General features: G+C 55.2%; 1 protein-coding gene across 1 annotated transcript in view; it reads left to right on the top strand.

The window, feature by feature from the left end:
• The first annotated feature begins 426 nt into the window (after positions 1-426).
• Positions 427-16631, top strand: part of CD99L2 (CD99 molecule like 2) — a 30372-nt gene continuing 14167 nt past the window's right edge. The window contains exon 1 of the mRNA XM_082004017.1: positions 427-506. Within this exon, the coding sequence (XP_081860143.1) occupies positions 449-506 (58 nt within the window). The 5' untranslated portion in view covers positions 427-448. The remainder of the gene's footprint in view (positions 507-16631) is intronic.

Here is a 16631-nt window from a genome sequence, read left to right on the forward strand (position 1 = left end):
ACACGCGGCTCCCACGGCCCGGGGGCCCCTGTCCGCCGGGCCCGCCCCGCCCGCCGGTACAGCGCACCGCAGCCGGGCAGCAGCCGCCCAAGCAGCCGCACAGGTCTCCTGCGCATCTCCTCATCGCTGTTCGCAGCGCGGATTCTCCCCACCTCGGTCAGTAAGTACGGGGCTGAGCCCAGCGGCACGCACCGCACGCGCCCGGCAGGAGGACGCGTTTCCGCCGCGGGGGGGAGGCGCGCGCAGGGCGCGGAGCCGTGCCACGCGGCAGCAGCCGGAGCTCAGCAGCCCCGCCGAGGCCGCAGCTCCCGCCGCGCTCCACCGCCTCCCGCGCGCGCCCCGTCCCTGCCGCGGGGCGGTGCCGCGCGGGGGGCGGGGCCGAGCGCCCGCCCCGCCCCGGCGGAGCCAGGCGGCCGTGCCCGCGGCAGACGCTCAGCCCCGCCGCGACATGGCCGCTCGCCGCCTCCTGGGGCTGCTTTTGGCCCTCGCCGCGCTGCTGGGCGCAGGTAGGGCGGTCCAGCCGCCGGCACCGCGGGGCGGCAGCGGGAGGGGGCGGCCCGGGGGTGGGGGGTGTCCCGCGGGGCGCGGCGGGGGGCGCGGTGCGGTTTGCGCATGATCGCGACGCCGGGCCCGGCCCAGGCAGGGTGGGGACCCTCCGCCCCCCCCGTCCGCCTGGGTTCACCCCGCAACGTGCACCCCCGAGGGGGAGCCCCGCAGAGGTTGCAGCCCCCCCTGCGCTCCTCCACCGCCGCGGGGGGGGGCGTCCCGGGCTGGGTGCATCCCCCCGGTAGCATGCAGCCTTCCGCGGGGGGGTGGCGGGGCCGCGGCGATGCAGCCCCGAGGAGGGTCCCTGGCAGGGGCTCCCAGGAGGAGGCACCGCGCGGGGATCGCCCCTGGGGGGGCTGCATCCCCCGCCCCCACCCGGCGCAGGGCGCCCGGCACTGCGGCAGACGGCGGGACGCCGGCCTGCGCGCCGGGGCTGGGCCCGGCCAAGGCCGCTCCCCGGGCACCCCCCGCCCCCACGCCGGGGCTCTTACCGTGCGTCCCCCGCTCGGCGGCTGGGGATGCGCCTGCACCGGTGTCTGGCAGATACCATTAACCCGCCATTAAATGACAATACTGGTGACTAAAGCGTCTCCGAATGCAGCCTGTGCCTCTCTGTGACAAAATGTCACAGCGATGTTTAAACAGAATGTGCGATGCTGCAGGTACAGAGCGCTGGAGCAACCTGTGTCTCGGATGATCCGAAACGGAGGGAGTCACAGAGTCATCGTGAAAGGAGTTTGGTTTTGTTCTCTGCGTACTGAGCTGTTGGATTAGTAGATTCTCTGTGTGACCCAAATTTCTTGGGCTGTTGGTTGTATTCTCACTCTTTCTTAGTCCCACTGCTGTTTCTGCAGATCAGAATAGTCTAACCCAGAAATTGGTCCCAGCTGGACTGTAACTGAGAAGGTAGGGGAAAAAAATATGGGGTTTTGGGGGGGGCGAGGGGGTGTTAAAATCAATGCAGAGCTTACCACAACTCTTTGTTTCCTTTAAAAAGAAAGTGCTCTTAAAAAGCTGTTTGCTTGTTTGTTTGAATAGGAAAAAAGTCCTCTTAAAGGTTGTACAGAGAAAATAGACAGCAATTATGTAAAAGGCCTTGGGAAAGTTTTTCTAAAAAAATCTGCTATTAGCTAGGAGGCACCAGTCAAACACAGGTTGGTTGGAAGACATTAGCGTCAAAAGGAAGAGTGAATAGGGCTGTGAGCTGCCTTTGCTTTTGGAAGAGATTAGGTTTACCATGAATCAGCCTGGAATTAGTCTCCGTTTGCGTTAGGTACTTACCTGCTTGTGCATCTGGAAGGATAACAGCATGGTACAGAGTTGTTTATGCTCACCAGTCTAGCAGCTACATTTTTAATTGGTGGATATCAGTTTGACAGGCTGAGCTAAGAAACTGTGCATAAAGTCCTGATTTTAGATTAAATTAAAAAAAAAATCTGATTAGTCAACAGTAAAGCTATTTGCATTCTGCGTTGCTTGCAACGTGGGTGAAGAAAAATGCTGTTCTGTTTCATTTTGGAGCGCTGGGCTGGAGGGTCCAGCTCTTAAATATCCTTGGCTGAGTTTGTATCCAAATGAATTTCACTGAAATGTTCATAAATCATTCCAGCCAGCACGAGGCTTCACAGGTAATTGAACAACATTAAGCTCAGCTCCTGTATGAGCTGCTTTAAATTGTCTCTCTGTGGAAATAACTATATAAAGGTAAGCAGGCTTAGCACTTGCAACCCCTTCTGCCCTGCCAACATCAGATGCATAGAGACAAGGTACTGGTGTGTGGCTTCAGCCTTTCCATGTGGAAAGTGAAAGTTCCTCTCTCGGTGTTCCGGTAGTTCGGTAGTGGCTCTCTCAGCCCATGGGGTGGGTGCCTGCTCCTCCCTCCGTCTCTCTCCCAAACATTTTGGAGCAGCTTTGCAAGTGCTCTGCTGAAGGCTCGGAGAGCCCTTCCCCGCCTGAGCACTGAACTGGCTTTTTTGGGTACCAGAGCGGCCTCTGCACCATCATCCCGTGCTCCCAGGAAAATGCCAGGTGCTGGTAAGGAATTGGGTTTCCGAGGCAGGGCTTGCTGCCCCAGCTCCTCAGTACAGCAGCAATAGAAATCAAATTTCTTTATTGCCTCTATTTGCTTTTTTGGCTTCAATGTTCTGAAGCGGTCTTTACAGCACTGCCAACGGTGGGTCGCAGACAGCCCGGTCTCTTGCAAGCTTGGAGGTTTACAAATTGCCAAGAACCAAGGATAGCAAACTAGACAACAAAATTGGTGCTTAGCCAATTCCTGCAGCTGAGGTCTGGATCCACCACTGACACAAGAATAATGTGCATCTTGTCTGTGGCAGCCCAGTAAAGCAGGAACAAACCCCCACTTTTTAATTGAAAAAATATGGTAGGTTTTGGGTTTCTCTTTGGTCCACTGTTTTTCCCTTCAGATGTGACTGTGTGCTTCAGCGCCCAGTGGGCTATTGGACACAGCCATGTCGCATCCATCCGTGCCTCCGAGCTGCCGTGCTCCCTCCACCTTCACCGCCCGTCTGGCCGCGGGTGCAATGATGGAAATAGGAATTGCTTGCAGCACCCATCCGTTTCCCAGTGCCACTGAACTCAGGGGTATTCCCACGGTGCCGTGGGGGCAGAAACATTGAAGTATTTTGAGGCGGTGGGGGAAACCAAACGCCCTGCAAAGACTTTTTGCTGCAGCCAGAGCAGCAGCCAGAAGTGAGCGTTCCCTGTGCTAGGGCATTGCATGATGTTTTAAATACACAGATCTGTAGCTTTTCCAGAAAGTATTTTTGTTTGAGTCACCCAGGGTTAGCCACATGTTTGTGCAAAATGGTAAGGAAAACAGTCAAACAAGGAACTTTCCACAGTAATTTTTTTTCCCCTCGCCTGTCCTCACACTTGTGGTAAGCCAGTACAGAAATGCAGTGATGTGTTTTCATGGAAAGATGGCAAATTTGCCATCTGAGGTCAGCGTTCTTGCAGGGAGCGCAGGGTTACCTCTTAAAGGCCGGGCAGAAGGGGCACATCCAGATTTTATGCTTTATGTTCTGCAAGAAAAGCTTGAAGAAAAACTTCCTTACGAACCAGCGATAAGAATAGTTGGGCACGTCCTCCAAAGCTGCAGTAGCGGCAGTGATGGGCGACTGTTTGTGTTGTCATCCCGTGTCTTAATAGACGACGTCTCACAGATCACCTCTCCTCTCGAGTGTGACTACAATATCCCACCAGCAATTACAATAATTACTTAAATGTGAAAGTAATATTAGACAGTATAATTAGCTATTTATAACTGTTGCACAGATGGCTGCAGTCACTGCAGGCAGCTCCTCTACACAGTCTCTGCACAACGGTGCCCAACTGAGAGCGCAGAGAAAGCAGAAAGGAGCCGGCTTTTTTCCAGATGTTTTTCCAGGTGTCCGCACTCCGCTTTGCGGCAGACAGTGTGGACGCAGCTGGCAGAAAAGCGGGTGCCGGCGCCAGGTGACCCGCCGGCTCTGCGCCCATCGCTTGCCAGGGTCGCTCACCATGGTTGTGTCTGGAGGGTTGGAGGGAGGAATTATTTGGAGTGGAAGAAAAAGCCTCGGTTTGCCATTGCTGTCGAAACTGCAGGAGATAGCAGTGTTGTGTAAGGCATTTACCTGCGCTAAAAATCTTTGTTATAATACATTATGTTATTAAATTTATAATTACTAGGTATCAGCAGCGAGTCAAAGTAATACATTTAAAGAATAATTTTTACTTTGATAGTGTTTTTAGCACATATGACAATGTGGGAGAAGCTAAATTGTTTTTCTTACAAATTATCTCTGATCTTTGAACAAATATGCATTAAGTGTGCCATGCCCAGATATTTATGTACATAGCTTTGGAAATAATTAGTTTCCATACTTCTGCTTGTATGTTGGAACTTTTTCTTCTGCTAACCTAGTGATATGCTCAGAAATGGCCATTTAACTCTTGGGGTTTTTTCCTCTACAAAAATGTAATTTTTTCCTTACATCTGTTGCAACCGTTTCAGCCCTTAAAGCACATAAAACAGAAGAGTCTATTGATCTCCAGTGTTGACTAGAATAAACTTTTAGGACTGCTCAGTTTAAAACCAAATTTGTTTCTCCTTGGAAAAATAGCTCCTGGAGGTTTAAGGCCTTGACTTTACAATTAACCAAAGGAGAAATGGGGGTTTTATTAGACGATGCTTCTGAAGCCAGCCTAATAACAAAACATGTGTTTAATAAACTACATAACACTACTGGCAAAGACAAGAACTTTGCAGTAATTCCTTTGTAATCTGATTGATATAATCCACAATTGGTGGAAGAACTTGAATAGAGGAAAACAGGAGAAGATGAACGTGGGATATCAAAACACAGGACATGAAAGGACTTTTTTTTTCAAAGGAAATTTCAAAGTTGGGGATCCAGATGCTGGAGTCACTAGCTGTGATTTGGGATGCGAGCATAAGAGCTCGTTTGCTGAGTGAATGGCGCTTTAGAGAAGAAAACAGAGAGCCTAAACACAAGCCCATTAGCCCTTGCAAAGCAAGAGGCAAACGCTTTCTGTACACTTGCAGGCATTTCAGTGGAGCCACAGAGGGTCAGGTTTGGTTTTGATCTTCTGAAAGCTCAGCCTACTGGTGCGATGTGCATAAAGGTAATGCTAATGCATATTTACAAAACTGTCTTGTAGTCACTCCAAAATCCTTTTTCATTGCTTTCTAACCTTGTCTAGGAAATACAGAAAATTACTGTGGTCGGAGTACTGGGGCCATAGGCAGAACGCTGATGCTGAGTGCATCAGTTGAGATACCCAACCACATGAGCAGCATCTTCAAGGAAGGAATGGGCCAGGTCTGCTGCAGGGCTTCAGTGCTGGCACGGCATATACGTGTAGAAAAGCCAAAGAAAGCAAAACTGGAGGCATTGGCAAGATTTTGGAGGTGGCAGCTCAGGGAGAAGGGATGCTGCAAACAGCATTGGTTCTGCTGTTGGAAGGCTCCGCAGGCTGGTGCGGGGCTGTCCCTAGCAAACAAGGTGCTGGGAAAAGAGAATTGCTCAGCATTTTGCTTACCCTTTGAAATGCTCGCCATGCCCACGCCCAAAGAAATGTAAATAGAAAGAACTTGTCAAAGTTGGAAGAACCTTACTGAAATCCCAATTCAGACGGACGCGCTCCTGGTGGGGTGTTTGAGGGTGACTGCAGTGCAGGCTCCAGCAGAGTGGAAAGCAAAAGTTAAACAAGCAGAAGAGGATTCCAGCCCCAGCTGTGAGTGACAAAGGAGGTGCTTGTGCTGCAGAAGGGACGTTAGGTAGGTAATAAAATTTTGGTCAGCACATTAATCTGTGACCATAAAGCATTGTCTGCTGACAAATGTCTGCTGACAAACGTGTGCTTTTAGGGGTAGGAGCTTAGAGAAAATTCTCTATGTCAGACCTCTATGTGACCTGTGTGGGATGAAAGTAAGAACTTGGTGGAGGATGTGTCTCCGTGCTGACCAGCCACCTCCATTCAGGTGTCCCTGCTACTGCAGGACTTTGGTCTTTCCAGATAATATGATCTGAGCGAAGCTAATGTCAGTCGCCATCTACCTCATTTGGAGCAAAAACCTCCCCAGGTCCCAGCCTGCCATCCAGTACATAGCATTCCTCTCGGAGATTTGCATCATTTCCACTACAGAGCCTAACCATACCCCAGGGTACGCTCTCGTGCCGTGAAGAGGTAGAAAGACGAAGAATTGGTGAAGCTTCCCCCCTTCCCAGCACGTTTTCCCACCCTGGAAGTTCTTTTGGCCAGAGAAATCCCCATGCAGCCTGATGCCAACACAACACCAGGCTGATGGTGTTGCAGCCCCCCAAAGCTGAAGCATCCAGGGCGATGCTTCTGGCCGTGCAAGCCTGCCCTGAGCATCCACTCGCCCCCAGGCAAAGCCCTGCGTTCTGACCCAGAAACGGGCGCGTTTCTAACCCCGGGGCTTCAGCTGGGGCGGCTGCGCAGCCTGGCCCTGCTCGCCGGGCATCAGCTACCACTGCTGGTGACAGGCTGTCTCACGCACTGTCAGAGATGCCATGCGGTTTGTGGGTAATTATTGCCAGGAGACCAGAATTTGTTATTTCCAAAAATCCATAGGACAGCACTAAGCTTTGAGCCCACGTGTGTTTTTAAAAATGCACACAGATTCCCATACACGTCTTTGGCCTCGTGCAGAAAATGAAGCATTTTCCAGTGAGGTTGTAGCATATGTTTGAAAAAAAGGTATATTCCTTCTTTCTCCTTTGTAATGATGGCCTTACCTGAGTGAATGATGTAGATACATTTGCAGGGGAAATCTCAGAACCGTAACACTTGAATTAAAGTAACAGTTTACAAACCATTGGCTGTGTAAATGTTGGTGCCATTTCCCCCACAAGTAGGGTTAGAGACAGCGAGAGACCTGTTGGGGGACTTCTCTTGGCACTCAGTGAGCTCCTAGTTTTATGTTTAAAATTATTTAATGCCACATCAATAGCAAAAAGTGCTCTGGTTATAAGGCACCTGTTCCCCTGGTGATGGGAAGCAAAACCAGGTAGCTGTTGCACCTCCATCTACAGAAGTGTTTTCTCTCATGATTAAAGAGCTGTCTTTCATGACTTTTAAATTATAGTCATGAAATAATTTGAAAAAAACCCTGTGAAATCCTGTAACAAAAACTTTCAAAATTTGTCCTGATAAGTTGTCATTGGCTTAACAGAAACACTTTTTTCCCCGGCAGAAGTATTTCAGCAGACCTTTCCCACCTGGTAAGAGGGCTCTGCGCTTGCCTCCCGGCAGCGCGTTGGGCGGCAATGGGAACGCGGCGGGTCTCGCCCGCCGGGTGCGGGCGGCAGGCTCTGCCTGAAGCTGGCTTCACCTCCCCAGTTGCAGACGCAGCCTGTGCTGGACACGGGAGGGGGTGCACACCCCGGGGCGCTTCTCCAAACTCCTCTGTGAAAGGAAGGACGAGCCAAACCCACCTTGTTGAAGACCAGTCGGTGCAAAAGGCTGAGGGATGTGGCACGGCTTCTTGCCGCTGGCTCGACCAGCAGCTGCCCTTGCCATGGGCCAGCCAAGAGGGGTGTTCTTGCAGCTGCCGGGCTGGGTGGGGTGGCCTGGCCCAGCTGGCCACAGCCAGTGGTTAAAAAAAAAAATGGAAAAAAAAAAATCACTGCCCATTCCTCAAAATGACCTCCAGCAGGTCTCTGCTGCAGCATCCTATTTTTGCAGCCCCCCACCCTGTTGTCTCTCCATGCTGGAAGCACCTTCCCCTGGGTCTGCGATGCTCTGGGGAGCAGTGGAGCCGCCTCCCCCAAAGCTGAGGGGCGCGGGAGGGCAAGTGCTGTGCGTCCCAGTGCACCTGATGCGTGGAGCGTGCAAGGGAGGCTGGATCCTAAAACAGCTGAGATCCTAAAGGGCTCCCTGCCCCGTCCGAACACCCGACATTTGCACGATGAGGTGCCGTGGAGGGGCGGGCAGGCAGCTGCGGGCGCCGCAGCAGCGGCCGGGCGGGAGCCCTGCGCCGCAGGGGCAGGCACATGCCTTCAGCCAGAGGGGAGGGCTGTAACCCCCACCCTGCCAGGGCCTCGCTCCCTCCATCAGCATCGCCCGCGTCTTCGTTACCGCTACCGCTCCGCTTCCAATTTTAAATAGCACAGTACGACAGGAGCAGCACATCCGGAGTGATGAACCAGCATTTTAACCATGTAATTCCCTATTTACCTACTTTTAACTACAGCATCTTCTCTTGATCGTTATCTGATGAGAGCAATCTCTTTCCATTGGGAATCAGGTGATAAGCATTTAATCTCCTGCTTCGGTTTTCTTTGGGCTCCTGCATCGCTGGCTTTGTCATCAGTTGTTCTGCGCTGGGTTGTGAAAAAAATGCTTTTATGCCACAGTTCGTTGTCTGGTTGATGAACAGGCGTCTTTGGCCCTAGGCAAATTCATAGTCGTTACTTAACGCATGATCAGAAATCAGGTGGCTAACGTGAACCCACCTTGTAATGTTTCTGGGTGGACAGCTTGCAGGAAAATATTAAAGCACCCCCATTTTCATCCCTGCACCTACAGTCATAGGGGGGAAAAGGAACTTGCGGTGTTTTCTGACCTTCACCAGGGATCACAAACCGAGTGAGTTGGGGTCCGTGTTTCCTCCCCTACGCCCGGTGAAGGCCATGGGCAGCACACCTGGACACAGGTCATGCCAAGGCTGTCCCCAAAGTGGTTTCAGCTTAGATCCTGCTGCCGGCCTGCATTTCTCTGGCAGGGCTGGCTCTCAGCATCCCTGCACCGGGCTGTGGCCGTCTGGCCTCCTCTGCGGGCAAACCAGGCCGTGCCCGCTTGGGAGCGGGGTCACGGCACTGCCACGTCTCCCCTTCCCTTGCTGTGGGAGCAATAAGGCAGTGCTCCAGCAGACCCCCGCACACTACATCTGGAGCGGTCAAACTCAAGTCCTGCATGACACACTCGGTTCTTCCATGACCTGAGAAAGTCACCTTTAACCCTTCCCTAACCTGTGCAGTGGGGTCAGTGCTAACTTCCCCTCTGCCACTTGCAAAGTGGCTGAGTTCTGGGAATAAAAAAAAAAAATTTTCATGCACATCCTTTCCCCCATTAGGTATAATAAATTGTTGTTCTTTAAAAAAAACCCAAACCAAACAAACAGCAAAAGTGTGAAGAGAAGAAACTGCTCCTTTTCCCATCAGATGCACCTTTGAATTGTTGAGGCTCACCTGGGCCATTTTCTCAGTGAGGGTCAGAGATTTGCTTTATAGGCTTAGCCGCAGAACTCCTGGGAGGGCTGGGACAGGCTGAGCTCTCCCTGCCCTCGCCAGCCCCTGGCCACAACATCCCTGTACCCAGCCCAGGCCCGGGAAGCTGGGCATCATCCATCCTGGGTACAGCTGGGCTCAGGCACTCCCCAGAAAGGGGATACTTAAATGCTTGTGCTCAAAACTTCCTGCCTTTTGCTCCCAATGCGATTGATCTGGGACTAATTGAAAGCAGGTTTTGGCAATGCTGCAGCAACGACCTCTTTGACACAACCCTCAAAGAACTATTATCTTATTAAAGTTGCTTAGGAAATATCACCTGCTCTATGAGCGGAGATGTCAGAGAGCCTTGGAAACCTTGAAAGCTTGGAGTGCTAATACTGAAGAAAACCATTTTGATTGGCTGTATTGCTGGAACGGGGCTACCTGCGTTCTGACCATGCTGGAGTGGGAGAAGACCTGGTGAAATGTTTGTTTCATGTGGGGTCTGAGAGAGGATGCTGCTGTGGAGCCAGAGATGGGTCAGACCCAGTGAGCAGCTGCGGGTCCAAGGCATCCCACGGGAAGCCCCGGTGCGAAGCCCTTCCTAGGTCCGGTAGTGCTGCCCTTGACCGGGCTTTTCACTCCAAGCTGCTGAGGGTCGCTGCCGGCACATGGAGGTGTTCTTCCGTCTGTGGTGGGGCGTCTGGCTCTGGCTGGTGCTTTTGGGGAGCCTGGGGTGCATGAGCCGGCTGAGGAGCTGCTGGTCTCCTGCGGAGCTGAGGGCTCCAGCCCAGCCTGAGGCTTTGCAGCCTCCCAGGGCCCAGACTTCAGCAGATCAAACCCTCGGCGGTCTCGCCGCTGGGGGTGATGTGCTTCATGGCGCTGCGCAGCCGTACTCCCCTCCTTGGGGTCGTCCCCAAAGAGTGAGGTGGGAATTGCAGCAAAGGACACGCGAGTGCCCTTTGCCGTGCCGCAAGCCTGCCAGCCTGCAGGGACAGGACGGTCCCCCGGCACCAGGGCTCCTCCACGGCCTCGCTGCTTTACACCAACTTCTGTCACGTTGCAGCGGCCGATGCAACATGACATGTGGTGCGGACCCCTCGCTCCCCACCGCCCCCACCTTGCGCTGGGCACCCCCCCCCGAAACAGATGCTGCCCACGGGTGCTCGGTACGTCACCCCCAGGATTAGGCCATCTCTAGCGGAGCCCCCCTGGTCCCGGGGCCAGCTGGTGCCGGCAGCCGCCGCCCGCTGGCAGCTTTAACACGGCGACGGGCGACCCCGACACTGGCGGAGCCGTCAAACGCAGGGAGATGCTCCGATTCCCTCCGACAGTCTCAGTCCCCAAGTGTGTGGAGAAAGACCGCTTTTGCCACGCTCCTGCAGCCTCCAAGCTGGTTTGAAAAGCGGAGTCAACCGAGCCACTCTGCTAATAGCCTTTCTCATCTCATTTTTTTAATAAAATGTGGAAATACAGTAATTCCCACTGGTTTGAGTCAGTGAGACTGAGAGCGGGTAAAAGAGAAACGTTGGGAAGAAGGAGAAAGTTGGGACAAGACTTTAGTGTGAAGAAACACTCTGGATATGAGGGTGCTTTCTGCCCCTTTGGGAGCCGGCAGGGTGATCGTGGAGGCTGGGTGGGTTTGGCAATGGAGGCTGGTGGATTTGATGTGGAGGCTGCGTGGTGGTGCAGGCTGGTGGGTTTGGTGGTGGGAGCTGCCATTGCTCCAAGGACAGCGCTGGGGGAAGAGCAGCCTGGTGGCAAAGCTCCTCCTCCTGCAGACAGGTCTGGAGCAGGGCTCTTCTCACGTGCCAGAATGCAGGAGGAAGAGGCCGGCACCTGTCCTGAGCCCTCGGCTTTCGAGGTTTCCTGGCCGCCTCCAGCGGGTGTGCCTGGTGAATACCGCGGGCTCCCTGCGAGCCGGTTACCAGATGTGGCTGTTGGGAAAGAGGAGGCGAGGGTGCTTCCCTCTGGGGTTTTAAATCTTGCTGCGGAGGAGTGAGAAAGGCTGCACGAGATGGCAGCAGATGAGAAACTCCTCCCCGATGTGTTTTTTGTCTGGTCTCTGCAGGGTGACTTGCCGGCAGCTGCGCCGGCTGCTCCCGGCGGCTGTGGGACATGGTGGGGTGTGCAGGGCGATGCTGCTTCTTTGGGTGCTTTGGGAGCAACCTGGAGGTCTGTCCTTCCACCCGGGGAGGGAGGGGAAGATGCTTTGGGACCTTCGGGCAGCCCTTGGCATGGCGCAGGGTGGACGGGCACCACTGTCCCGTCAGTGCCCGGCGGGGCAGCTCCCAGCAAGGGCTTGCCTTCCGCGCACCGGGACGGCAGCCTTTCCGGCTGGGCCCCACGTCGTGGTGCTAATGGTGTCTGCTGAGGAGCCTGGAGCCCACCAGATGCAGGCTGGTTTTGCGGGTCGCATTTTCCTCACCACCTCCAGCATTCTTGCAGGGTGCCAAGCATATGGGTGCTGCCACCAAATAATTTAAATTATTCCTAGTAAGCCTTGAAATCAAATTGCAGCAGACATCTGCTTCTCGTCTGGCTGCCCGAGCGCATGGAAACGCAGAATTCTCCTGTGGCTTAAAAACCCACACCAGATGCCTTGCCCTGCGCTGCAGACAGCGCTGCTCGTGCGCTGCCCATCCTGCCCCATCCGGCGTCTGCAGCGCCGCTCGGGCGGCCCAAGGAGAGGGCAGAACCGGGGGTGTTGTGGGCCTGACGCTCCCGGCGGGGAGCAGGCAGCGCCGGCAGCGCCAAGGGCAGCGGGGGCGACCGAGCCTGCGCCGGTCACGGTGGCTCGGCAACAACACGCTGACTTTAGCGGAGGCTTTTAGGCATTTCCATTAATAGGTTTCAAACATAACCACCATTAGTCCTTCCACAAAGAGAAAGTCTTCATTATGCAAATTTTCATCTTAAAGCTTTATTCATGTGCTTCCTGGCAGGCTTTCCTTTAATCTCAAGAGCAAGATTGCTTGGAATTACCATATACCCTTGTTAATTGCATAAAAAACCCTAAATTCAGCAGAGGTTGTTTTTGCCATAATCAAGGGTGATTTTGATTAGTGCTTTTGGAAATCAAAATGTTTCGCTGGGAATGGAGAACAGGGATGGCAGCGCTGCCTCGTGCCCCGCAAGCAGCAGGGGCTATTCCCGGCTGGGGCTGCGTCCCACTGCTCTCGCCTGGCCGTGCCCTGGATCGGGGCGATGCGCCCCCGGCATCAGCCATCGGTGCCACTGCCACGGCGGGCGCAGGGGGCTGAGTTTCTCCCCCAGGTCGCTTCCCGGCAGAGCCCTGCTTCCCCTCGCCCCCGGGGCTGCCGCAGGCATGTTTCTGCAGGGGCACGTCCCTGGGCAGTCTGTCTTCCTTGGCAGCGGCTTCCTCAGTTCCTTGACTTCCTCAGTTCAGAGTCTCAAGACAGAGACAACATCAGGAGGTCTCAGGGCAGGAGACTGCCTGGGCTGTCTCTGGAGAGAAGTGCAGTGCGCCGAGGCTGTCCTTACCCGCCTGGCCCGCCAGCGCTGCTCCTGGAGACCATCCGCAACGCCCCAGCTCCGAGGAGCTCTGCTCTTCCTATGCGTGTAGGGACTGTGCTTTGGTCTTAGTAGTCAGCAAGAATTCAAGATTTGCAAGCAACTTGGCACTTGCAAGTAAACTTGCCACATGCTTGGCAGGCGGCTGGGGCCGGCACCCAGGCAGTGGTGGCAGCGAGCTGCAGCGAGTCTGAAGCTCCGGTCTGACCAGGATCACTGCTCTGGCTGGCAGCGTGGTGCCATCGCCTGCTCCCCGAGAGGTCCCCAGGGACCCCCGGTGCTGCTGGAGGCACCCCGGCTGCTGCAGAGCAGACCTGCACCCGCAGAGGAGCAGCCGTTTTGCTCCCTGCAGACCTTTGGGGCTGTATCTTTGTTGAGGCAGTGGGAGACACCAGGGCGAGGATGCGGTCCGGTGCCATGCACAGGGAACCGCCTGCGCGTGCTGACACCGTAACTCAGGGCCAGAAAGACGAGGCTGGTCACTGGGGACACCCTGCTGCTTTCGGTTACCTGGGCACGCTTTCCTCCTCCTCACCCACCCGCCGCCTGCCGCGTCACTGCTGAGGTAGATGCATAAGAGTCAGGCAGTTTGAATTACTTTCCGCTGCCCTTGTACCTGCTTTGCATTCTCCCGTAATCTCCCGGGCTGTCAATCTCGTACCGTCATGGGCTCTCAATTCCCAGGGAAGCTAAACACATATATATTGCACAAAGAGATCCGTGGGCTGGCGCTAAAAATGGAATACACCTCACTCCGAGTGCTGCAGACGGCCTAGCAATATACTGGTGTGAATTATGATACTGTAATTCAAGCTTTGTCAAACAGTGGGGCTTAATTAGAATATATATATAATTGTAAAAACTAAAAAGCTGACGAGTACAATTGCGCGTTTGAGCTGCCTGCTACAGCAAATAATGAGGAGAGAATACATTAAGGCACAAAACCCCTCTACCTTCAAAGAGCAGCTAGCTCTGATTAAAAGTCCCCCCGGCGAGGCGAGGGGACTCGGCGAGAGGCGGGGGAGCCTGCGGCGCCGGCTCGGCCATACCTCTCCCCTCTGTTTTACAGCCTCCCCCCGGCACAGCCTTGGGGTCCCCCCACATCCCCACTCTGGCATTGGGGAATCGTATTAGGTAGCACGACATGTCCCAGCTTGTTTTCTTTTGGTTGTCATAGTAAAGAAAAATACAGAAAACACATCTCATTTGCCAGTTTCCTGCCCCGCCACAGACCTGCAGTCCTGCAGGTGCTCCGGTGCCCTTGGCCAGCAGGCACGCAGGGCTTGAATCACCTCGCGGCTGCCGCTGGGGATATGCGTTTGCTCCCAGCAGCCAGAGACAGGAGTTCTTCTGAGTGCAAGGGCGGGGGGAAAAAACCCCAAACTGGTCTAGTTGCCAACCCCGGTCAAGATCCCATGCTGCTGCCGAGCGCCCAGCGGAGGATGGTTTTGCGTGTTGGTGGTGTCCCAGCCCTGCACCAGCTTGCAGGCAGCGTGGGTACGTCCTACAGGGGAGGTGAGACGTCGGCGTGTGCAGGACCTCGGCCGCTGAGCCTGCGTCACAAACACCTCCGCAACCCGGCAGTGGGCTGCTCGTGAGCTCCGGTACGTAGGAATGTGCCTCAGCTTCTGCTGGAGAATGTAAACCCCTAACATAAAGACAGTCTGTGCTGTGCCTGGGTTCCCATTGGAGGATGGGCTTTGGGAGCCTGGGAGACACGCTCCTGGCCAGGGCCCCGGGAGCAGCAGGATTTGCATGAGACAGTGCAGGGAGCAGCGGCGCTGCCTCCCGAAAAACTGCATTTGCAAGGTAAATGTGCGTACCGAGGGCTGGTTGGGTTTTAAGCGTCTGGCTGTGAAGTGCCGCGTTTGTTACTGCTTAATAACTGAATAGGAGGAGGAGGAGGAGAGCGTTCAGCTCGTGTGTGTCGGAGCGAGCCGGCAAGTTTGCATGCCTTCCATGGCAGCGCTCAGTTATTGATCCATAAAAGATGTAATACGTCTCTATAACACCCTTTGCATGAAATAAAGACGTTGTCAGCTGCAATTAACTGGCGATCTGTTGGTATTCCTTGCCAACGCCTAGGGGATTCCTGAGTTTAAGTTGCCCTGGAAAAGAATCTTGCTTGCCGTGGGCAGCGGTGGGAGAGCCCCGGGAAAGGGGCAGTGCCAAGCGCCGCAGCTCCCAGGGAAGGTTTTTCCAGGTGATTCAACGCGTCGACGCTTTTCCTAACCTTGGCGCGGGCTGCGTGCACGCCTCTCCCCGCGGCGGCGATTCCCCCGGCCGCGGCTGCAGCCCAGGACACGTTAGCCATTGCTGTTAAACATCAGCCCCGCGAGGACGGAGGGCCCCGAGCACCTCTCGCGCCCCCGGACCCGCTGGCGTGCCCGCTGGCTCTCTGGAGGGTGCTTTTTGGAAGCTGCACCCTCCTGTCGTCCTGCAGGGAGAGGTGCCATGGGAGCCATCACCAAACCCAGGGAGGTGTAAGGGCTGCTCAGCCGGCGGGTCTGGTGACCCCCCCAAAGCCAGGCGGGGGAGAGCCCGTTTTTCGAGGCGCTCGCATTCCCTGTAGGGCCTGTGGCCCCGCCGGGGGGTGTCTCCGTGCAGCCCCACGACCCCCATAGCCCTTCAGCAGAAGAGCGGGTGAGCTGCACCCCCCCGGGGCCACCCGCGCCCCCCCCACTTTGGACTTGGTCTCCTACGTCAAAGGTGGAGCACGGGGAGGGTGCGCTATCGGCGGGGCTCAGCGTGCACCAAATCAGCGCCCGTAACATTTACCGACTCGAGCAGGAGGAGCGGGGGGAGAGGGAAGGGACGGCTCCTGGCGTACCAGTGCGAGTCTCGCTGCCGCTGCCATACCCCTCCTGCCAGCTCGCCCTGCCTGCCGCGGAGGCAAGGGGAACCGAAACGGAACACAGCGACGGCACGTTTCCCCTGGTCGGGTCTGTAGCACTTCTCGTCCCGCCGGAGACGCGCCGCGCGTTTCCCCTTCCACCCGTTTTTAAACATGGTTTAAAATAGAAAGACAGAAACAAGGGTGGTGAGGCACTGGCGTGGGTTGCCCCATCCCTGGAAGTGTTCAAGGCCAGGCTGGACGGGGCTTTGAGCAACCTGGTCTAGTGGAAGGTGTCCCTGCCCATGGCAGCGGGGGTGGAACTACATGATCTTTAAGGTCCCTTCCAACCCAAACCATTCTGTGATCCTGCAGCTTCTATAATGATAGAGCCCCGATGACACCTGAAAATTGAGTAAAGGCTGCGGAAAAAGCCCTGCTGGGAAAGGGAGCCTGCATAAAATTACCGGAATTGCAAGCTTGGGACATTCGGCGATTGCAGTAATGAGCTTGTGGGGTCTCAGTAGGGATGTGCTGGTGGTTTGGCAGCACCCAGGTGTGGGAGCTGGGTGGGTGTGTTCATGGCGCTGTGGACGGACTTGCGTGTTCCTTACTTCGCTCCTTTGCACCCACAGACCTCTTGATAACCCTGCGGCTTTGTCCAGGCTGTCGCGGCAGGAGAAAATCGCCCGTCTGACCGTGCCAATATTTCACCAGCAATAAGGCCCAAGAGGCAAATACTTTGGCAAGGGAGCGGAGTGGCACGCGGGCAGGCTGCGGGTGCCAGGTGCAGCCCGGCCCTGGCTGCTGTGCTGAGCGAGGGGCTCGTCCGCACGCTGCGCCCCGGGGATTTCACACGGTGGTAACTGGGCTCCAGCGGCAGCGGGGCATCGCCTGCGGCCGGCCGTTCCTCCGGGCCCACGCGGGAAGCGTTGGCGTCTTCCACCTCTGTTAGAAAT

Source organism: Phaethon aethereus (genome assembly GCF_964289735.1).
Source record: "Phaethon aethereus genome assembly, chromosome: 10".
NCBI classification, from domain to species: domain Eukaryota; kingdom Metazoa; phylum Chordata; class Aves; order Phaethontiformes; family Phaethontidae; genus Phaethon; species Phaethon aethereus.